Below are 24,259 nucleotides of genomic sequence, written 5' to 3' on the forward strand. Positions count from 1 at the left end.
AATGCTCACTTCCTGCGAGACATCCCTGAGGAGAAGCCGCGTGGACCTACTCCGATGCAGCCCTGGGTGCTGGAGCAGCCTCGTGGAGACCCCCCGCCAGCGCTGAGATGCTTACATGCTCACTGATTCTGCTTTCCTCCTGCAGTCGGCGTCATTGTATATGTTTTATGAGACTGAAGAGGACTTTGTAGATTGGTGTTGGACATATGGGCTAATATCAGACTTATGGGCTTGGACAGCATTGAGTTGGAATGCTTTCTTCTTTTCTTTCTTTTAAAATTTATTTAGGCCTTTAATTTGAAACCCTAGAAACAAGTGTTCATTGCAGAATTCAGCGGCAAAGACAGATATCTCCAAGTCATTGTTCTCCTCCAACTTGTTAGGTCAGACCCACTAAGCTCAGGGCACACTGTACTCTTCTATACAGGTGGGCGAGGAGCTGGCTTCACGGAATCCAAGGTCTAGTTCACGGAATCCAAGGCCTAGTTCCAGAGCATTCGCGCTTGCTCAGGTTTCAGCACTCCTCGTTCTTGTCGCTGGCGGTGCCCCTGGGCCAGAGATTCCAGCATCCACTTGGCCCGTAACTTGTGCAAGTAGGAGCCGTAGAGCACAACCTTGGTCAAGTTCGAGGATTCCAGAAACTTCAGCTCGAGCATAGTCTTGCTCACTTCCTCAAGGCACGGGATTTGAGATCCATTTGGGCCAAATATGGTTCCCAGCTGCCACATCAGAACCTGAAGCACCTCGGGATCCCTTAAATCCTCGGGAGACTTGCTCCGCAGTGGGAGTTCCTTCTGCTCTGGCCACGCGCCCATCTTTGGCTCCTCGACACCACAAAGCAAACGTGGAGACAGCCAGCTGTGACTGCTGGGATGCTTTCTTAAGGTACACGTACCCTTTACCTAAAACTCTCTGATAAAATATGAGTGTCTGAATTTTGTTTCTCTAGTCTACCCATACTAACTGACACATTACGCAATTATATGAACTATGAGGCAGCAAAGTGTGTAACTCCCCCAACAGGAGAGAAAAATGAATGCTCACGAACTAAACAGAAGAGTGGCTCCTTCTCCCTGGGGGCAATTGGGATGACATTTTGAGGGCCATTGAAGGTCAACCGAAGGAAAATTCAAGAGAAAGCAACAGAGGAACAGAGTGATAAGCACAAAGTACAGACGATGCGCATTGAATCGACAGGCCAACGAAGTGTGTGCTTTTTGCCAAGTAGTGTGCTTTGCAGTCACATGGCTAAGAACAGGAAAAAATATCTCCGAAACACACGTGTCTCTGTTTCTGGGAAAGTTTTCTCCATTGTTTTTTTCTCTTGCATTAAAAACCCAGTTTCTTCTGTGGCCCCTGAAGTCTTTCCGGTTCCTTTCCTGAGAAAATCTTACGTACCTTAAAAGACAAGGCTCAAAACGCTGGCATTTCTCTTTGAGATTCATTCAATGTTCCTGTTGGGGGCCTGAGAGGCCGTGCAAGGAGCCCTAGGGGTAGAATGCTCAAAGAGCTTAGCTGCTACCACAAAGGTCAGCAGTTTGAACCCTCCTGCCACTCCACAGGAAACTACATGGCAGTCTGTCTTTGTAAAGATTTACAGCCCTGGAGACCCGACGGAGCAGGTCTACTCTGTCCTACTGTTTTGCTCGGAGTCAGAAATGACTAATGACAGTGGGTTTGGGCTTAGGCTTATGTTGATTTCCATTTTGCAAGCCCACTTGTTAGACTGGCAGGCGATGGCGGAGGACTCTTTCATGACTGGTCTCTTCAGGTAGCTATAAAATACAGGGAACAGGGTAGGAGAGAGAGAGCTGCTACTAATATCCCTCCAAGGGCTCCCACACAGCAATTCCTCCAGTGTCTTTCATAAAAGTGTGTAGTCAGGAGTATGCCAGACATGGGAAAGCTACCCATCGACATCTCTCTCTGCATGGAAGCCTTGTGGGTGATTAGCTTGACTGATGAAGCACGTCAGGGAGAGCAGGTGAAGAAAGGAGTCGAGTCCAATATTAAGTCAAGGGTAGAAATCAAAGGATAATAGCAGAGTGCTATGAAGAACTGTACTCCAAAGGAATGTGAACACCTCGATGTGATGGGACATCTTCTGGAAACACACCGCCCACTGAAACTAGCACAGTCTAAAGTAGAGAACCCAAATAGACCCATAGCAAAAGCAGAAGCTAACCGGGTAATCAAACACACCCAACCGCAAAAAAACCAGGGACCAGATGGCTTCCCTGGTGAATTCGACCAAACTTTCAGAGAAGATCTGAAACCAATTCTAATTGAACTATTTAGAAGTACAGAAAACTATGGAAGACCCTCTGTTCTGTTCTATGAAGGGAGAACCACCCTTTTTGGTCAAACATTGCTTAAAAGAAAATTAGAGATCAACATTTCTCATGGATATAGATGCAACAATTCTTAACAAAATCCTAGCCAATAGAATCCAACTCTGACTCTCTCTCTCTCTCCCTATGTGTGTGTGCGTGCGTGTGTTATGACCAAGTGGGATTCCTACCAGGTATGTAAGAATGGTTCAAGATGAGAAAGAAAAACCACCAGTGCAATCCATCACATAAATAAAACAAAGGGAAGGATCAGATGGTCATACTGATGTGTTGGAGAAAAGCTATTGGAAAAAAATAAACAACAATTCCTAAAAGAAGACTCAAAAATATGAACAGAAGGAAAATTCCTAAACATATTTAAGGGCATATATACAAAAACCAATGGGAAATTTCCTCTGAACAGAAAGAAACTGAAAGCATTTTCCTTGTGCATATTAACCAGACAAGGATGCCCTTTATCGCTACTTCTATTCAATATTGTGCTGGAAGCCTTAGCCAGAGCTATCAGGCAAGAAAAGGAAATTAGAAGCATCTAACTTTGGTAGAAAAGAAGTAAAATTCTATTTGCAGATGATATGACCTTATACATAGAAAAACCTCAAGACTCAGCAAGAAAATTATTAGAATTAATGGAAACATCCAGCAAAGTGGCAGGGTACATGACGAACAAACAAAAATCAGTAAGACTCCATTATGCTAACAGAGAGAGCGCATAAAGGATATCAGGAAAACAATACCACGTGTAAGAGCCACTTCAAAGATGGAAATGTTTCAAAATACATCGAACTGGAGAAACAAAAGACGGTATACAAAGACTACTACAAAACACAACTACAAGACACTGTAAATGGAAGAATATACCCTACATAGAAGAACTTCAATGGCATTAAGCTGAGCACAATTAATGGGTCATAAGAGTATGAGGCTACTGTTGCAGAGTGTCAAAAATGGTTTTCACATTCAAAGAAACATTCTTTGATGGCTTCCAGGTGTGGGAGTGGAAGGCAGGGGAAGTCACTGGCTGTAGGGTAGACTGTGTTAACGGGTGAAGGGGAAGGGAGGTTGGCAAAATTGATGGAGGTAGGGGAAGGTCCTTGGAGGAGAGCAAGAGTGAAAGGCAACAACTGTGGTCTGTGAGTGACTAGGCTGAATCGGCACAGGAAGGAGAGGAGACATCATCTAAAAATATGCATAGGTCTGATAGGGGTATTTGTGCATGGGTATTTGCTTTTGCTGCAAATATGGCCATGAAGAGGGTAGAGGGTAGAGCACACAGAATTATGAAAATTTCTTAGCTGTAACCAAACTTCTTGAGGGAATGGATCACTTGTCCTGAGGTATCTCACCATGGTCAATTGGCATAAAAATACTCCACAAGAATAATGTTCTCCATCTTACTTTGGGGAGTAGCAACTGGGTTCTTAAAAGCTGTGAGTGGCCTGTCTAGAGGGAAGTAAAGTGACAGAATTCGAAGACCCATGGAAACAATTAGTTCAATAGACTCATGGACCCTACGGCCAGCAAGCTTCAAGGCCATGAGACTAGAAGAACTGGATGGTGCCTGGCTTCCACTAGCAACCACTCTGAGTCACATTAGGAATCACATGAGAAGATCCAGGATAGAATGGAAGACAACTGTGAAACCAAGTTCAAAATGATAAAAAGAGACCAGTCTTACTGGCCAGAGAAAGGGCAGTGGGATCTGTAGGCCGTGGCCCTTCATCACCCTTCAGATCTGGACTGAGTTCACTTGCACGTCTCAACTTTCAGGTCCACCAAGGGAACAGTAACACCAGTGAGGCACGCACTTCGTAGACGAATCCACCATGTGAGTTCCAAAGGGCAGCCTGTGCCCAGGGGTGAAGTTCAGGAAGGTGGGGACAGAAGGAGGACTGCGGAGCGGAACCACAGGGAGGAAGTGGGATAAGCAATGGGCATCAAGGGTATTGCAAGGAATGAGATGAACCAAAATGTGTATCCATCTCTGAATGTGAAACTGATGCTCTGCTCAGCAAACCTTCTCCCAATTCCCCGCAAAAAACAAACAAACCAAGGGAATATGAGCTAGAACTCTGGAGCCTAGAGATGGAACATCTTCAGTAGCCAACACCTGTGCTTTGGTCTGGCCATTTGTACATCACAATATGGTGGTACTCAGCCCACGGGGATGTTTTCTTTCTCTGAGAGTTAAATGAGTCACAAGGTGTAAGCACCAAGCATGTGCTCAGGACAGTACCTGGCACAGGGTGAGCCCTGACAGAAGCAGTAACTGCTATTATTACGACTGTAGGAAACCAAGCTTCCCAGAGGGCTTCAGAATGTTTGTGGGGAAATGGAATTCAACGATAAGGGAATTTTCCCTGAACTTTCTGCAGCCTCATTTGTTATCTAGTTTCTATGACAATGTTTGGCTGGAGAGACCTTAGAACAAAACTCTAACATCATGTTAGCAGAGATGTCTCTGTGTGGGATGCAGACAAATGTCTCTGTGTGAGGGAGCTTTGTGCTCTTCAGGGGTTCTGAGGAAGGGTGGGGGAAGAAGAGACTCGTGACAGATTCTCTCTTGAGGGAAAGCAGGGAGGGGGCTTAGGTCTGGGAGGAAAATCATGGATTTAGGAAGCATTCGCTGAAAATAGATGAAACTAGAAACAAAGCAACCATATGTGCCTGCCTATCAATTGCGTTTATGTTAGTCCCCATCATTTGAGGGACTTGCTTCTATTTAGGTGGGGCTTCAGAAAGTTTATGAAAATGGAATGAAAAGGTAATGGAATTTTTCCACAAGCTATTTGAAGTCTCCTTATACAGACTCTATTTTTTAGCAAATACATATCATCATCTGTCTCTAAGTTTCCCCCGCTGTGATGGCTTGCATGTTGCGATAAAGCTGGAAGTTATGCCACTGGTATTTCAAATACCAGCAGGGTCACCCATGTGGCTCTCAACTTTCAGTGGAGTTTCCAGACAAAGATCATTGAGCAAGAAATACCTGGCACTCTGCTTCTGAAAATTAACCAAGGAAAACCCCATGGAACACAAAGGAATATTGGCCAAAGCACTGTTGGAAGATGAGTCCCCGAGCTTGGAAGACACCACGAAAAAGGACCGGAGTCGAGCATTCCAGTGACGGGGAAGGCAGCACACGACCTCCAACTCTCTCCTTCCATTGTCATGGGTTTGCCCGAGTCGGAGCGGCCTCAGTGGCAAATAACAACTCAAAGAACCGAACCAAGCTCACTAGTCTATTCTGACCCATAGCGACCCTACAGGACCGTTTAGAAACGCCCCTGTTGAGTTTTCAAGACTGCAAACCTTTGCGAGAACAGAAAGCCTCACTTTTCTCCAGCAGAGCGGCGGGTGCCTTCGAACTGCTGGCCTTGCAGTTCGCAGTCCAACCTATAACCGACTCTGGCACCAGAGTTCCTTACCCCTGACCCCTGAATTCAGAAAAGGCCGCTCTCTCAGGCTGGGGAAACCAAGGGATTCTCTGAGGGCAGCTTCTCTCTTGCACCCTCTCTAGAGAATTCAAGCACCATATACATACACCCTTGCTCATCCCGTCCCTCTCTCTACCTGCAGTGCGAGGCCTCGCCTACCTCAGCATCCTTCACCTGGAGCCCTGCAGCTGCTACCTGGCTGGGGCAGGTTGACTTTCAGCCTCTTACCCGCTCTGCTGCTTCAGGGCTGTTAGCACAGGTTGGCAGTGGAGGCCCCAGGATTTGGCCCAATGTCTCTTTCCAAACCTCCCTCCTACCACTGCGTTGAGCAGTTCTCCAGCCAGACTGGAGGAGAGCTTATGTGGGAAGAGAAAGGGCAAAGCATTAGGCCCTGAATGCAAAACCACAGTTAAAAAAAAAAGTTCGTGGCTCTATATAAAGTTTGTGTTTCCTTTTTTGACCATATTTTTCTAAATGACTCCCCAGCTCTCTCCCTAACTCTATCTGCTGACCCCCTGGGTCCCCACTAGTCCTACAGCTCAATCTGCTTCCCAGTCTACTCCCCCACCCCGGCCAGAGATAAGCTTGTTTCTACACCAGGCTTAGACTCCTCTGTATTTTTCTCCCTTCTTTGGACTTTTAAAATTTTCTACCTTTTATTTCACTCATTTTCTGCATACATAGCATCTTGTCTATTCTGAAGTCCTTGAAGGAATAAACGATCATGCATTCACTCACTCACTCACTCACTCACTCACTCACTCATTCATTCATTTCACTGCATATCCAAAGTGCTAAGTCTTCTTCTGGCTACGATGAGACCAAGATGGGCAAGTCAAGTCACTGCCTTCAATAAGTTGAAAAAGTCTATGGCTGTTACTCTTTGGGTTCCTTTGAGCCCTTGAAGATTTTATTGAAAATGTCCAGGAGTGGAGTATGCACACAAAATGCTGTCTATACCACAGGGTGTTTCCATGGAAGCCACAGACAGCAGGCTTATGGGCTCTAGACCTGAAGGAATGAGGAGGCACTGAGCACCTACTACGTGCCACTTACTGTAAAAACTCAAAAACCAAACTCACTGCGATCAAATCAATACTGACTCACAGTGACTCTATAGGATAGGGTAGAACTGCTTCTGGCAGATTCTGAGACTGTAACTGATAATAGGAGTAGAAAGCCCTGTCTTTCTCTCTCAGCATGCTGATGGCTATGAACTCCTAGCCTTGTGGATCACGGCCTAACATAACCACTATGCCACCTGGGTTCCTTTGCCAGTTGCAGAAGGTGTGTAATCTGTTTGAGTCATTGCTTTCAGCCTCCCCCGCTGAGTGCAGACCATACTAGAGGCTCAGCTTGAGCTGGCACGCTCATGCTTGTCTAGGGCACACGGCTCACCCAGGCCATTCATCCACTGCTCAGACTACCGACGCCATTTTCCCACCCTCTCAAGGGACTGGTGCAATGAACACTGCCAGGACAGTGACCTCTTAAGAAGAGAGGCTCGCTTCTTGCTGCATTACTTTCTGTTCTCCAAGGCAATGGTTTTGTGTTTCTTTAAGTAACAGTTTCCTATTTGGGGCTTGTCACTGGAACAGGATGGCCTCTGGCCAGCCAGTCTCTCTGTGGGGCGCTGACTGTGTTCGGGAGTTAAACTGTCACGGGCTTGTCACACGGGAGTCTCTTTGGCACTTATGCCAGTTTCGCTGCTCATCCCAGCCCTCAGGAACCACAGGCATGGGTGAGGAAGAGTCCGAGATTCGCTCTTCTGGAGAAGGGAAGCAGGGGAGAGAGACAGCACAGAGAGCAGGGTGAGGACAAAGTGGACTCTCTCGTCTTAGGGTCCTATTACCCTAGAGTTTTCCTCGCTGCAGCTCAGACTCGGGACCTTGAACGTGGCCATCTTGGGTCATATTTGCACAGAACAATGATCCAGAAGACCCTTCTTGGTGGCTTTTTGTTTGATTTCTTCCTCCAGCAGAAGATTTGTGGTATCTAAGGGGAAAAGAAAGGAAAAACTATTAGGTCTCAAATCTAAAACCACAGGGTTTCTTTAAAAAGTGTTTATTTTTCTACAAAGTGTTTTACTTCTGATGGGAGCCAAGACAGCCTCTAATGCTGGTCTCTGCTGGCAGCTGGAAGCAATGGAAAAGATTGTTTGACGTGGAAGAAGCCTGCTGATTGGGGAACAGGGCTCGGGTTCACACTTCTTCCTAGAGTGGCCTTGTGTTGTGGAATGGGGTTTTGTCTAAGGATTAAGGGGCCCAGGTGGAGCAGGTGAGTAAAATGAGGCCACTGTCACTGGTAAGAGGAACTCGGGTGGCGTGGTGGCTTATGCATTGGGCTGCGAACCACAGAAAGCCATTCTAAACCACAAGGGCCGCCTCAGGGGGAAGATGAGGTTTTCTATTCTCATCAAGAGTTATAGTCTCAGAAACCCATAGGGACAGGTCTATCATTTCCTCTAGAGCAGTGGTTCTCAACCTTCCTAATGTTGTAACCCTTTAATACAGTTCCTCACGTTGTGGTGACCCCCAACCACAAAATTATTTTCGTTGCTACTACATAGCTGTGATTTCGCTACTGTCAAGAATCATCATGTAAATATCTGATATGCAAGATGTGTTTTCATTGTTACAAATTGAACATCATTAAAGCATAGGGATTAATCACAAAAACAATATGCAATTATATATTGTGACATTTTTTCTAATGACAAATACATGAAATTTTGAGTCTTAATACACCAACAGTAAAATACGTTGTTACATTTTGCAACAGTATGTGTGAAAAGCCAACATCAGTTCAAAGATAGCTTCTTTCTCACCAGATCAGAAATTCTCGGGGCAGTCTTTGCAAGAGCACAACACAGATCATCTTCCACAACTTGTCTACTTCTGTGTTTAGACTTGATAACCAACAAGCTGGAAAACCCTGCTTCACAAAGATATGCTGTTGGAAATGGAAGAATAAGGCGCAACACAGTCGCAGACAGAACCGGATATGATTGCAAACACTTGATCCAGAATTTTGTAACTGGCATTGTAGAGAAATCAGTTCTCGCTGCATCACTGTTAATAAGTTCAATGAACTCCTCTTGTGCTGTCTCAGGAACATCTTCAACTCTGACTGTGAATGGGCTTCTGGCAAGTGCAAATGGGTGTCAGGTAGATTTGGAAAGTATGATGAAATTTTGTCTGCAAGCGTGTGCTAGTGTTCTTTCACAGCAATTGTCATCGTAATCCTTTTGTCTGGTTCAATGAATGCTATGTTCCTCAAAGAAAGCAGATAAGGTGGGCAACATGTAAATTTTATTTTCATCCATTTTTTTGGCCAAAGCTGAAGTTTCATTTGGAATGATTGCATCTTTTCAGACAAATCGAGGCATGTTGCATTTGGTCCTTGCAGCGATCAATTTGACTCATTCAAGATGGCAAAGATGGCAACCAAGTAAGTTATTTTCTCTGAAGCTCACTTTTATTGGTGAAAAGTGCTTCTAACTGAAGTCTTGCCTTCTGATTTAAAAACATTTTGAGTTCATAACAAAGCTCAGAAAACACATTTTAAAACGTTTCCTCTTGGCAACCATCTCACTTCAGTGTGAAATAGCAGAGCATTATTCAGCGCATCCGACTCGTTGCACAGTTGTGAAAACAGTCCACTGTTTACAAAATTGACAGAACTTATGACACTTTTCATTATTACGTCTTGTAACTCTTGTGGCAGCATCATCGTGGCTCATATTTGCCAATGAAGCATAGAGTGAGTTCCGATGACTTTTGGTGACTCATTCAGTACCAAACATTGAAATCCAGATCAACATCCTAGCATAGCTGGAGCACCATTTGTACAAACCTTTTCCCAAGAGATCTTATGCTCTTTCAGAAATGAACCAACTGTGTCAAATACAACATGTGCAGTAGTTGTTACTTCAAGAAGTTTGCAAAAAAGAAACTCATCTTTAGAGTCGCAACCATTAATATACCTCACATAAGCCAGTTACTGTGAACAGTTTGCAACATCTGTAGATTCATCAAGCTGGATGCTAAAAATTGGAAGTGGAGCAGATTTAATTTCCTGGACTACCTGATCAAGAATATCAGCAGACATGTCACCTATTCTTCTGCGGACAATGTCATTAGATAACTCAAACAATGTCTTTGGCTGCTGGCAACAGTAAATCCTCAGCTATGGTGTGAGGTTTCATAGCTCTGGCGATTCTGAGTGCCACCAAATATGAAGCTTTAATGGCTGCTACATTTTGTTTGTGGTACTTGCTACCAGTGTCAAGTCTGGCTTTCTTGAGTCCATCAGTTTTGTTTCTAAAATAGTTGGTATCCTTGCCAGCAAACCTCAGATGCTTGTTATCAAAATGGCATTGTAGTTCGTTCAGCTTCATAGATTCAGCTGATAGAACTTCACAACAAATAACATTGTAGTTTCTCAATTCCTGCTGTAATTATTGAGGTAAAACATACTGTAAAAAATCCTTACTATATTTTCTTTTCTTAATGTTCTTCTCTATACGATCCATTGTCATGGGATGTTTTGCTAATGAAAATAGTATATAACAATTGCTTTAATAATACAAACAATGATACATGGCATAGTTAAATCAATACAGTTCATTAAATTTTCCTATGATTTACCATTCTCTGTGTTGTTGTTTTTTTACATACCTGTTACTCTCACAAGGGGGCAGTATTCACATCAACCACAGCTGAATATAAAAAAACCCTATCAGTATCCAGATTAAGTTCTCATGATATAGATTTCTTTTTTTTGTGGCAATAGTTGATGATTTTACAGTACATGATTTTACATTCACCCAGTAATTATAATTCATGAAGTGTCATTTTACCTCCAATGCTGCTGCTTTCAACACAGGAGCTGCTTGTAACAGAGTAGTTGCTTTCAACACAGCAGCTGCTTTCTACACAGTAGCTGCTCTCTACACATGTGTGACTGGTCCACATAACCACATTATGGCACCAACCCTGTCACATACACCTGTCTTTGTACAGAGTATATGTGATGGGGTTAGCACAATGATGTCATCATTCTGGGTACTCGTAGGTGAGCATATCTACATGTGGGCAGACCCGCCTGGAGACGGATAGAGGAGTGGAGTCTTGGTTTCTAAGATCATTGGAAATATGTGTTTTCTGAGAGTCTCAGGCGATCCCTGTGAAAGGGTCATTCGATCCCAAAGGGGTTGCGACCCACAGGTTGAGGACCACTGGTTTTGGGTCACCATGAGTCAGAATTAACTCTATGGAAGTGAGGTTTTGTTTGGCTTTTAATTTTCAATGGGAAGAGGTCAAAAATGGTGCTGACCAGGTCCTGAGTGCTGAGCTAGGTGTGCTACATCTAGAGCACTTGCTGCTCATTACAAATCTGTGAGATCGGCATCATTGCAACCATTTCACAAAAGGGGAAACTGAGGCTAGGGAAGATTAAGTAATGATTCCACAGCAATAAAGTGATATAATTGGGGTTAGAACCCAGGTCTTGTCTGATTTTCAAGTCTTTGCTCTGCGTTCTATGGTAGCCAGTCTCTCTCAAGCGACCTTGCGGAAGCTACTTCATTTTTCTGTGCCTCAGTTTCCTCATCTATATAAGGTGGATAACAGAATTTTTTGAGGACTCAAGGAGAAGGTAGGGGCAACGCACTTAGGATAATGCCTTATGAGTAGGAAGAGTAGTAATGTCTTGCAAGCGAAATTCCTACGTGTGTTCACATCTGTACAAGGGGTAACGATACTCATAGTACCTACTTCACCGGCTGTTCGGAAGGTTATAGGTGAGACAATAAATGCAAAGCGCTTAGCACACTGGGTCTGGCACATGGTAAGAGCCCAAGGAATGCCAATTGGTTTCACTGCTGGTACCCAGTGGTCCTGAGAGTGACACGTGATGGGGTAGTGAGGCGTGTGGATGCCATCAGAGCTGGGGACATCCAAGTGATTGTCTGAATTTTTGGCGTAGAGTTCCAGCAGACATTTTTTATTAAATTATCTCTGTAGCTATAACAACAAAATATGTTTGTATGCTCAACTTCCGTGTATCAATATCCCCACAAGACTAAGACTCTCTGCTGGTTTACTGTTGGAAGCTTCTAATGGTCCCTAGTTAGAGTGGTCATTTTCACACAATTGCAACGGTGTTTCAAATCATGTGATTTCATCTACACACATTACAAGAACACGCTATTGTTTTGTTTTTATTTTACTGCTGCTGAGTTTGTATAGTCACTGGTTTTATCTAATAGAATGCAGAAATGATCAAATATTATATCACATGCAAGTAAAGTTTTGCTGAAGATAATTCAGAAAGAGTTGCAGCAGTCCATCCAGGGAATTGCCAGAAATTCAAGGTGGATTCAGGAGAGGACATCGAATGAGGGCTATCACTGCTGATGTCAGCTAGATCTTGACTGAAAGCAGAGACTACTAGAGAGATGTTTACTTGTGTTTTATTGAGTGTGGAAAGACAGTAGACTATGTGGCTCATTAAAAGAAAAAGAAAAACATGGTAACATTGAGAAGATTGGGGATTCTTGTTTGGATGAAACGAGGGGATGCTGTGTGGCTTAAAATCAGAAAGATATGTGTCAGGGTTGCATCCTTTCGTTATACTTATTCAGTCTGCATGCTGAGCAAATAATCTGAGAAGCTGAATTATATGAAGAAGAATGTAGGACAAGGAAGACTCGTTAACAAAACCTGCAACATGTAGATGACACGGTTTACTTGCTGAAAGCAAAGAGGATTTGAAACACTTTCTGATGAATAGCAAAGCCTACAGCCTTCAGAATAGATCACATTTCATCATAAAGGAAACAGAAATCTTCACAACTGTATCAACAAGCAACATTACGATCAACAGAAAGGGCTGGTGTTGTCAAGGATTTCATTTTACTTGGATCCAGTCATCACTCACGGAAACAGGAGTCAAGTAATCAAAAGGCAAATTGCCTTGGGTAAATCTGCTCCCCCAAACCTCTTTAAAGTCTTATAAAACAAGAGTCTCACCCTGAGGAGTAAGCTGAGGTTGACCCAAGCTACAGATATTTTCAGTCACCTCATATGCATGCTGTGTTAGTGTGGGCTGACTAGAGAAACAAATTCATATACACTCCTATGTGTATAAGAAAGAGCTTTATATAAAGAGTAATTATATATTAAGAAAACATCCCAGCTCAGTTCAGTTCAAGTCCATAAGTCTGATATTAGCCCATATATCTGATACCAGTCTATAAATTCCTCTTCAGAATCAAACAACACACACAATGATGCCAAATGCAGGAAGACCACAGACCAGTGGATGGAAAGTCTTGTGGATCCAGTGGTGGTGGAAGCAACTTAGCACTGACGTGTGTCTCCATGTGGCTCCTCCAGCTCCAGGGCTCTGGCTCTATCAGCGTAGCTCTATACGGCTTTTCAACAGGAAAGTCTCACTGGGAGATCGTGGTGTCCTGCCTCCAAGGAGGAAGACAGGAGTTCCCAGAATCCTCAGGAGAAGGTGAGGCCCACACAGAGGCCTCCTTGGCTATGACCTGATTGGCAGAGTAGACTCCACCCCTTTACTCAAGTAGTAGACTATGTAACTGACACACATGCAAAAGCTGGACAATTGATAAAGGAAGATAGATGTTGGTAAAAAAATATTATATATATCATGGACTGCCAGAAGAGTGAATAAATCTGTTGGAAGAAATGCAGTGATAATGCTCCTTAGAACTGAGGATGGGAGACTTGGTTTCAAATATTTTGGATATGTTATTAGCATATGTTCCAGTCACTGGAAGGTGAGTTGACATACTGACTGCAACATGGGGTCCAAGCATAACAACGGTTGTGAGATGGCACAGGACCAAGGAATGTTTCATTCTGTTGTACAAATGGTCTTTGTGCGTTCAAACTGACTTGATGGCACCTGCTAACAATAACACAAACGACGATGCTCCAAATCATGTGGTTTCAACAGCATGTGCTACAAACATGCACTATTGTTTCATTGCCACTGATGCCTTTATATTCGATGATTTTATTTTTAATTTCCTGCTGTTTTAGCTATAATATTGTGGCAATTAGTATCTGCGAGCCTATATCAATAACATTTTCTGAGAGTAAAGTAGTCCTCATAGGACAAAAAGGAGGAAAAATGCTTCCACTCAGTCCCTAATAATGTTATAGCTAGTAATGTCATTCAATATAGAAAGATTTTTAAAAATAATTTCATTGTTAATATTCGTATCCCATGAAAAATATTAAGCAAGTTACAACTATATCATATGTTAGTTTGGTTGAGAAACATTACTCAGGGTTTGGTCCAGGAGGAGGTCCATGGGGGGTGGTGAGTGACACATGAGTTTCTGCACTGCATGAACTCAGCCTAGGGAGGTCCCTGCTGTTCCTGTGGCTCTGATGGCAACGACCAACCACTGCTGGGCAGGTGGAGACGTGGTAGCAGTTCATATGGTGACTCTCCTGAAGACAGATTCCCTTGAGAGGTGGTGAAGGAGCCTTCGAGGTGGCATCCCCTTGCTGGAGCAAAGAGCACTGGGTGCTGTTTAAAGAGCACAGTGCCTGTGTGGAGGCCCTCGTCCCAGAAGCTTTCCCTGACCACTCCACCTCCACCTGCTCTCCCACTCGGTCAGCTCTCACAGCATGCAGCTTCCGAGCTGCCCATTGAGTGCTTGATTACAGGCTGTCTGGTTTGCTCTCTTAATTGCTTTCTCCGTGTATTGGCTCGTCTGCCTGGCTAAATCATAAGGTATGTAAGACTAATAATTGCATATAATTTATGTCCTGCAAAGACCCTCTCTCGGTGCTTTCTACATAAGGTGTTTAATAAGTGATTGGCTGATTTCATCTGCTTAAAAACATCGGGTGTCTCAATCTGCCATAAGAGTAACACTGAGAACCCGGGTGAAACATGGATAAAAGGCAGAATTCATAGATGCGCAAATATAAATGTCCAAGAATGATGGGGAAAGTGTCGAGTCTGGCTTATTAAAGATTGAAAGAAGCAAGTGAAATTGAGATGCCATTTTCATTAGCGATCATTTAGCAATTAGAAAAGCACAAGCTGGTTGAAAGATCATGCGATTCTTTCCATAACAACTTGCAACATGCAGCAAGAGTCTAAAAAATACCCATGCCCTCTGATTCAATAATTCCACTTCTTGAAAGCTTTCCCAGGAAATAAAAGAGATACAGACAAAGTAATATCTACAAAGATAGTCATTGCACTGTTTTATTTTTTTAATAATAAAGTTTGGGAGACTGACTAAGGAAATTATAAAATGGGAAGAAGTATTGTAGAGTCAGTAAAATGATGTTTCTTTAATGGGAAAAGATGCCCAACTCTTTTCTATTAATAAAAGACATGAAAATTAAAACAAGACACCATTGTAAACTATTAAGACCAGAAAGGAGCCTGGTCTGCCGATCTCGTGCACAATGGGGTCATGCGGCCTTGCAGCCATGCCGGCTGTAAGGTGGCCGGATGGCGTGGAGGCGTCATCCGTGGGGAAGCTCTTCACCTTCCCAAGGTGCCTGCTGGGCAGAAGGGCTACCAGTCCCGCACGGAGATCTGCAAGGTCGGCCAGGGCTACCTCATCAAGAACGGCAAGCACATCAAGAACAACGCCTCCACCGATTGCCATCTCTCTGACAAGAGCATCAGCCCGCTGGGCGGCTTTGCCCACTACGGTGAAGTGGCCGATGAGTTGGTCATGCTGAAGGGCTGCGTGGTGGGGACCAAGAAGCGAGTCTTTACTCTGCGCAAGCCCCTGCTGGTGCAGACTGAGCACTGCACCCTGGAGAAGATAGACCTCAAGTTCATCGACACCACCTCCAAGTTTGGCCATGGCCGCATCCAGACCGTGGAAGAGAAGAAAGCTTTCATGGGACCAATCAATTGCCAAGGCAGGAGGTGCGTAACAGATAGTGTAGCTGGCGGGATCACAATAAAGACTTCTTTTCCAGTGGAGGGGGTGCTGCGTGGGGGGGAGGGGGGAAGAATAGAAAGGAGAAAATCTTGGATGACCTGTATCCTAAAAAAAAAAAAAAGGACATTTTTGAATACTATTGTCTGTGAAATTCTCATAAATGACAATTTACAAAAGCTATCCAATGAGAAAGAGATACACATACCAAGGAATTGTACGTCTAGGCACCGAACCCCTCAGTACAGCCACACATAAATGCACAGCTGCAGGAGCAACGGGGTGGTGACATTGTTAAAACAACAGCGACAACCCCCTACCCCCGCCCCCACTCCAAACTCACTGCCATCAAGTTACTTCTGACTTGTTTGGATTCTGTAGGACAAGTTAAAACTGTTTCTGAGCCTCAACCTTCATGGGAAGAGAAAGCCTTATCTTTTTCCCAAGGAGTAGTGGGTGGGTTTGAACTTTGGTCCAGCACATTTCAGCCTAACAAGTACTCTGTTACACCCCTAGAGGAAAAGTAACAGGGGACTAATTAAGTAAAGAATGACATAGATCTTGTGCATGGACTGGCGAGTCACAAGGAGAGGTGCTGTTATGTAAAAAACTAACAAACAATATGTAGAGAAAGATACACTATTATGTGAATATGGCAGTAGTTAAGGTATTCTTATACTTGGCAAAAATCAACAGAAATTATTTAGTTGAATGTAGATAGATTGATAGATGAACTCAAATAATTCACTGACATTGAGTCGATTCTGACCCCCCAGTGACCTGGGGTCCGGTCTAACTACAGGTTAGAAGCGCCGCTGTGAGTTTCTGAAACGGCAACTCTTTATGGGACAGAGAGCCTCTGTTTCTCCCATGGAGCAGCTTATGGTTTGAAACTGTTGACCTTGCCATTGGCTGCCTAATGACTATGGAGCCATGGGCGGTAGGGGTGGGGGGAGAGAGAAAGCGAGACACAGACAGACAGAGACAAATGTTTTCTGAGAACTAGGTTTCTGAGAAAAGGTATCTGTTGAGTTAAAGAGAGCAGTCTCAGTAGTTAGGCTGCTTAGCTTTGAAATTGCAGGTCTATCATTTATAAGCTATGTGAGCGAGAAGAAGGCTAATTTTCATTGTATAATTTGAAACTCATGTTGTATCAGTCAGACTCCCAGCAGGAAACAGATGGCACAGTCAACCCAGGAAGTTTCAGAAGAGGTTAACAAAAGTTTTCTTTATGAAAGTGTAGGCAGGGTTTAGGGAGCCCCCCAAGGGGTGGTACATAGCCCAGGGCTAACAACCGCAGGGAGCTGTTGGGAGGCCTGCAGCGAGAAGCCCCTCTGGAGCGGGCTGCCTGACAGGGCGAAGGCTTTGAGTAGAGGGATGCAGCCAACCTGCAGCAGCCAGTGGAATGGACGTGCTAGCGCTCTCCCTCCTTTTGATTTCCTGCCATGCCGCCCAATTGGAGGAACCAAATCAGATGCCAGAAGACAAAAGACGTGGAGGCTCTCGGGACACATCAGTCCCTTGCAGTCCAGGGCAAGGAGAAGGGGGGAAGAAAGTAGTTCTGAAGAGTAGCCAACACCTGGGGCATATATACATTCTTTTTTTTTTGGAAATCATTTTATTGGGGGCTTGTCCAACTCTCATCACAATCCAAATATACATCCATTGTAGGGTATACATCCATTCTGAATCATGGCGGTGAAAGGATAGGACCCTAACTCATAGCTTCCTGATTTGAACCCCCACCATGCTGACTTGCTCTGTGTGTAAGACAGAGGTCCCACGTGAGCACAATGAAGCATTCTGGGATTCCCATTCTTCTCCATCCATAATTTGTTATGATACACATAATCGAAGGCCTTTGCATAATCAATAAAACACAAGTAAACATCTTTATGATATTTTCTGCTTTCAACCAAGGGCTACCCGTTGTCAGCAATGATGCCCCTGTTGCCTGATGCTGTTCTGAATCCAACTTGGTTTTCTGTCAGATCCTGGTCCAGGTACTGCTGCTATTGTTTTTGGATTATCTCCAGCAAATTTTACCTGCATGTGATTTTAATGACATTGTCCAATAATTTCTCCATTCTGTTGAATCACCTTCTTTGGAATGGGCATGTATATGTATGGATCTCTTCCCGTACTTGGCCAGGTAGCTGTCTTCCACAGGTCTTGCTATAGAGGGATGGATGAGTGAGTGAGATGATAGAGGACAATTTCTTGGTATAGAGGGATGGATGAGTGAGATGATAGAGGACAGTTTCTGAGGGATAGCCAGTGCTCTATCAGCTTGTTGAAATACTTCCATTGATCTTCTGCAAATTTCTGGAGCCTTGGCTTTCACTAATGTTTCCAGTGTAGTGTAGACTTCTTCCTTCAATGTCACTGCCTCTTGGTTCTATACGCCCTCTTGAAAGGGTGATTGTTGACCCACAAAGGAATATTTCTTTTGTTGTGAAAACTGTTTCTTGGCTTTGAACCATAGTGGTTTCTTACAATACTTGTCCTCCTCTGGTTGACTAATTTCACTCAGCGGAATATCTTCCAGCTTCATCCATGCGTTGAGGTGCTTCTCAAATTCGTGGTTATTATTATGACTTTGATTTGCGCCACTCCCCCGTGGGCAGGGGTGCCCTGCGGCCAGGCCTCGGCAGCAGCCCCACACCACACCACACTGGCTATTTTTAATGTTGCTTGGTATTCCTTTGTGTAAACAGGCCGATGTTTGTGTGTTCATTCGTCCACTCTTGGACATTTAGATGATTTCTGTCTTGTTATTGCAAACGGTGCTGCAATGAACATGGGTGTGCTTATCTCGATTTGCGTTTCAGCTCTTACTTCTCTAGAATATATACCAAATAGGGAGATTTGGGGCTCATGTGGTATTTGTGTTTCCATTTTTTTTTTAGGTTTTTATTTTTTTATAAATTGGATTTACTTCTGTATTTTTTCCCGTGCACTGATGTTAGGCTGTTTTGACTCATGTGGATGTATAGTAGGTTTTGAGATTGGGAAATGAGAGGTCTCTTTTGGGGTACTTAGGGTTTATGTCAATGTGAATTTGTGTGAAACTGTGTAGGGCGGCATCCAACCTGTCCTTGATTATTGCTACTTGAAATGGAGCAAATGACTGCAATGAGTGTTGGGTTGGAGCTCAGGGAGGGGAACCTGGCAGAGACAAAAGCCTTCCTGCTTAGTCACAATAGCTGACAGAGGCAGGCCCTGATTTGAACCTATCTGGGGTATAAGGTTATGTTGGGGTATATGAATGGGGCAGTCTACATATGAAAGGATTGAATTTGAATGTTTTTAAAAGAATTGTGTTTAGGATCGATCTGGACTAGTATTATATTGATTTCTCCTACTTACTGTTAGTAACTTACTGTGACAGTAATGAATATTCAGGTATTTGTAGAGAGAGATGGCAAAGCCACTGCCTTCAGGCGGCTATAATGGGATGGGTTCAAAGGGACACTAGGCGTTTCCAGGAGAAATGACTTTTTGTTTGAAGCAAAGGCAGAAACCTTAGAAAAGGGACGTGCCATTCAGTGCTTGAGTGCCGGGGTATTTGCCTTTGCAAAGACTTGTAACTAGAACTGCTGGACGACTGAATCGGAAAGGACAATTTTGGCTTTATAAAATTTTGAGCAAACAGTTTGAGTCTAGGGCTGAAAAAAGTCTGGGCCCATCAGAGAACTCTTCCCTCCCAGACTGAAAGCTCAATGGATCCTGCAGGCAGCCTGCAATGCTCACTAGGTGATCACCTGGGTCTACTTGTTGAGTGGAAGTGGGAGAAATGAAGCAATGGAGAGAGACAGGTTGAGTCTGGCCACTGCTACTTGTGGACCTGGTTCACAGGGACTAGAGGAGAGATAAGAGAACTGGCTGATGGATCTGAAGTTTAAAGAGTTGTGCAGAACCTGTGTCTGTGGGTATGTAAAGGGTCCAGTGGTCTGATGTGGGAGTGGTCATGCAGGGAACTCCCTTGCTTGCTGTGACTTCCATCGACCTAGCTTGGAACGGCTAGGGTTGAGTTGACCAGAACCCAACTGGATGATGAAGACGTTTGACCCTGTGAGCTGATGCACATTTCTTGTGACTTGGTACATTGAGGCTTGCCCTAGATTTGGCTGTGCTTTTGGAGGCAGACAAGATAAATAAACGAAGGATCTTGTGGAGTTGGTCCTGATGAGTCCTCTCTGGCTGGTGTCATTTCATCTACTTCCCTCTTTCAGGCACAGCCAAGCTCTCAGCTGAGCTTTACTAGGGAGCAATAGTGGGATTCCATGGTAGGCATTTCCCTTCTTAGCGAGAGGAGCCATGAACTTCCCACCTCAAAACAACGATCTTTAGACATGCCAGAACCTTCTCAACATACGTTCAGAATCATAGGGACCCAGTCCAACCCACTAGCATGCTGGCTATGGCTTCATTAGAGTTTGCTTAAAGTGATTGTGAAAGTTACGTTTTTCTTGTGCCAACATGGCACCCGTAAGAAGATATGGGTGCAGTTTAGCCTGTTCATCAGGTTGATGAACTCATTTGCAGTGCTTCCAAGATAAGTGCCTTGTGGAAGGCAGGTCTCTCTCTTTTCTGTCTCTCTCTCTCTCTCTCTCTCTCTCTCTCTCTCTCTCTCTCTCTCTCTCTCTCTCTCTCTCTCTCTCTCTCTCTTCTCCATCCTGTTGACGAGCCACACTGAGACATGCACCAGGCCTGTAATGCTTCCACTGCCATTTGCTCCACAACTTTTTACCCACCGGCCTGTGATCTTCCTGAATTTTGCATCATTGCTTGTGGCTCTGTGAGTCTGAAGAAGGATTTATGGACTAGCATCAGACTTCTGACCAGTATCAAACTTATGGACTTGATCTGGACTGGGTTGGGATGTTTCCCTGATATATAAAGCTTCTTGTTATAAATCTCCCTCTTACACACTGAAAGTTATCTTGTTCTGTCACCTTTCCCTTCCCTCCTTCCTATGGGAAGACACTTCTCTTCCTTTGGTGTCACTGCTCCTCTGTGGTTACTTCAGAGAGTTTTACCACTCAAAATATTCTGCCCCTTCTGCCCACAGAGCTCTTCGTAACACTCCAGCTCTTTGACCGTGGGGATCAGCTCATTAGGGAGCACATGGCTGACACAAAGTCAGGTAAATTCTATTTTGGCCCTTAATATATGGACACCAGGAATGACACAGTCTAGAGCTACTAAACGGTGTTCATTCCTTCACCATTTCCTAACTCTCCATCCCAAATCCTGGGAGCTCCTGGGAAAGTAGGAACAGATGAAAAACAGAGAGGGAATGAAAGCAAGAGGAGGGAAAGCAGACACATGCCCCTGAGCGACCTGGTAGCGTATTTTGGGTCCTTGGTGCTCTTGATGTTGGTGGTTGTCCTAGATTCTCTACTGTTGAAGCAGGAAATTTTTTGTTAGTTTAGCTTGGCTTACTGGCAATTACACTCGAAAGTTCCCAATGACTGCCCTAGGTCAAGGTGGGAAGAAATCAAACCAAGGAAACTCAACCCAATAAAATCCAAACATATGGAACTAACCCTACTACAATTCAACTCAGTAGATTTGTGTGTGTGTGTGTGTGTGTGTACATATATATGGCTAACAAGATCCCTAGAGGATTCTTAGGCACATAAGAAGTCTGTTAAAATATCTTGTTACAATTGAGATTCTGATTCAATATATTTCCGCAGAGGATTGAATCAGAGTGAACTGGTTTGAAGCTTTGAGTGTAACCCACAACATTGGAGCCTAAAAACTCTCCTCTCTTGGCTTTGGGATTTCCTATTTCTGAGTCAATGTAGCTATGAAAAATCTCTGGGTGGTAGTCAGAGGTCTGTGCTGGGCTTGTTTCTAGCCTGTCAATGGGTCTCGAATGAGCTGGTCCTTTCTATAGAGCCTACCTGTTTATTTGCAGCTTGAGATTAACACACTGATAATGGACAGAAACAATTGGACTGGAATTGAATGATTCCCCACCATCAATGGCAATGATCTTGACGTCTTATTCCTTATTTGAATGTCTATATCATTCTTTGAAGAGGACTACCTGGAACTTACCTGGGGAAGGAAGTCAAGAAGTTATTCAGATTGATGAGGATGCTTGACTCATGGTTGGAGGCAACATGAGGTAGCTCTTAGCACAAATTCCTGAAGAGTACCACTGCCTGTGTTTGTGTCTTGATTACCATCACTTCTGAGCTGAGCAGCCTTGGGCCCTCTGTCTCTCCTCTCTCTCTCTGCTGCCGTTTCTCTGAGTGTAAAATTGAGTGGTAATTGTTACTATTTCCAAGGACCGTAAAGATTTAATGAGATAAGTTTTATAGGTGCCTGTGGTGCTGTGTCTGATACATGGAGAGTACTCATAAATGTTTGCTGTTATCATAATCACTCTTGACATTTATATAGCACGTTGCATTTCATAAAGGGCTTCAACGTATATAATCTCACTGAATCCTTAGCTAATTTACCTTCCTTCTGTGAGGAGGAATCCCATGTCCCATGATTTGTAAGAAGGAACCCCTGGACATTGCAAATAGCTAAGAGCCTGACTACTAACACGAAGGAGTTTCCAATAAAAGAACGCTGGAGGAAAAGCCTGACAATCCGCTCCCAAAGGCTCGCAGCCTTGAAAACCCCATGCACGGTTCTACGCTGAAACGTATGTGCATTTTTCCATGCAGGAAGATAATGAGTCATAAAGAGACTTATCCACGGTCACAGAGTTGGTGAGTGGTAGGGTCAGACTTTAGCCTCTAGAGCACGTATCAGCACACCACAGCTAGAACCAACTCTCAATTCCGGCATTTTTCTGTTGCTAGGAATTAAAAGAGGCAGTTTTTTAAAACATGAAGTCAACAAGCTAGGTTTTTGTTGTTGTTATTGTTGTTATTCTTTAAATGGGGTTGCTGTGTGGAATTTAAATAAAAAATTCTTTCTGCTCTCAGATGGTTCACATCTATTGAAGGGAAGAATATTACTGAATCGATACACTTTTAAATTTTTATTGCCTTATGACTTCTTTGTGTGAACTGAGTGAAGTTTTACAGAACAGGCCTGCCTTCAACAGTCCATACACACTCTGATTCAGCTCACCCACTGCAATCCCCCAATGCGCCTTCACTTACTCCACTTCCTCCCTCTATTTCCTGTTTTCATTCCTTTTTTAAAAAATCATTTTATTAGGGGCTCATACAACTCATCACAATCCATACAGACATCAATTATGTCAAGCACATTTGTACATTCGTTGCCCACATCATTCTCAAAGCATTTGCTCTCCACTTAAGCCCTTGGCATCAGTTCCTCATTTCACCCTCCCTCTTGACTCCCCCTCCCTCATGAACCCTTGATAATTCATAAATTATTATTTTGTCATATCTTACACTATCCGACATCTCCCTTCACCCACTTTTCTGTTGTCCGTCCCCCCAGGAAGGAGGTTATATATAGATTCCTAGAATCGGTACCCTCTTTCCACCCCACCCTCCTTCCACCCTCCCAGTATTGCCACTCTCACCACTGGTCCTGAAAGGATCATCCATCCTGGATTCCCTGTGTTTCCAGTTCCTATCTGTACCAGCATACATCCTCTGGTCTAGCCAGATTTGTAAGGTAGAATTGGGATCATGATAGTGGGGCAGGGAGGGGATCAAGCGAGGAAGCATTTAGGAACTAAAGGGAAGTTGTATGTTTTATCATTGCTACACTGCACCCTGACTGGCTCATCTCCTCCCTGAGACCCTTCCATAAGGGGATATCCAGTAGCTGACAAATGGGTTTTGGATCCCCACTCTGCACCTCCCCCCCCCCATTAACAATGATATGGTTTTTGTTCTTTGATAACTAATACCTGATCCTTTTGACACCTCGTGGGCACACCGGCTGGTGTGCTTCTTCCATGTGGGCTTTGTTGCTTCTGAGCTAGATGGCTGCTTGTTTATCTTCAAGCCTTCAAGACCCCAGACGCTATTTCTTTTAATAGCCGGGCACCATCAGCTTTCTTCACCACATTTCCTTATGCACCCATTTGGCTTCAGCGATCATATTGGGGAAGTGAGCATTCCTTCTTCTTTCCTAAACTCTCTGAACTCTGTCCTTGGGAAAACACTGCCCTTTGGATCTTAAATGGTTCATTGTTTGAGCACAGAGTTGAGTTCTGCTCTGAAGGGTGACTAAGAGCCATGGTCCTGGAGGTTGCACCTGTCTCTCTCTGACCAGTAAACCTGGTCTTTTTATATGATTCTGTGTTTTGCTCCACGTTTTCCTCCAACTCTATCCAGGACCATCTAATGGAATCCTTTGCAGAGCAGGTGGTAATAGTGGCTGGGCACCATCTAATTTTCCTGATCTCAAGGCCATTGGATTCTTTCCATATGTCTATTTATTTTCATTATTTTTCTTTCATCTAGATGGGAAGAAAACAATATTTGAACCTTAGCTCATGACTTCTAAGACCCTAGTCACTAGTCGCCAAGGTAAATAAGGGCTTAAAGACCTGCTAG

General features: G+C 43.9%; 1 protein-coding gene and 1 pseudogene across 1 annotated transcript; one reads left to right on the top strand and one right to left on the bottom strand.

Moving 5' to 3' along the window:
* Nucleotides 1-482: 482 nt before the first annotated feature.
* LOC142426579 (developmental pluripotency-associated 5 protein-like) lies at nt 483-815 on the bottom strand. Its single transcript, XM_075532214.1, has one exon. It carries the CDS (start codon nt 813-815, stop codon nt 483-485), a length of 333 nt encoding a protein of 110 aa, XP_075388329.1.
* A 14,448-nt stretch (nt 816-15,263) lies between these two features.
* Nucleotides 15,264-24,259, top strand: part of LOC142426682 (large ribosomal subunit protein uL3 pseudogene) — a 49,752-nt pseudogene continuing 40,756 nt past the window's right edge.

Source organism: Tenrec ecaudatus, chromosome 1 (genome assembly GCF_050624435.1).
Source record: "Tenrec ecaudatus isolate mTenEca1 chromosome 1, mTenEca1.hap1, whole genome shotgun sequence".
Classification (NCBI taxonomy): Eukaryota; Metazoa; Chordata; class Mammalia; order Afrosoricida; family Tenrecidae; genus Tenrec; species Tenrec ecaudatus.

What these genes read in the sequence shown, in the direction of transcription:
- LOC142426579 (XM_075532214.1), bottom strand. Translation starts at nt 815, where the DNA reads ATGGGCGCGTGGCCAGAGCAGAAGGAACTCCCACTGCGGAGCAAGTCT.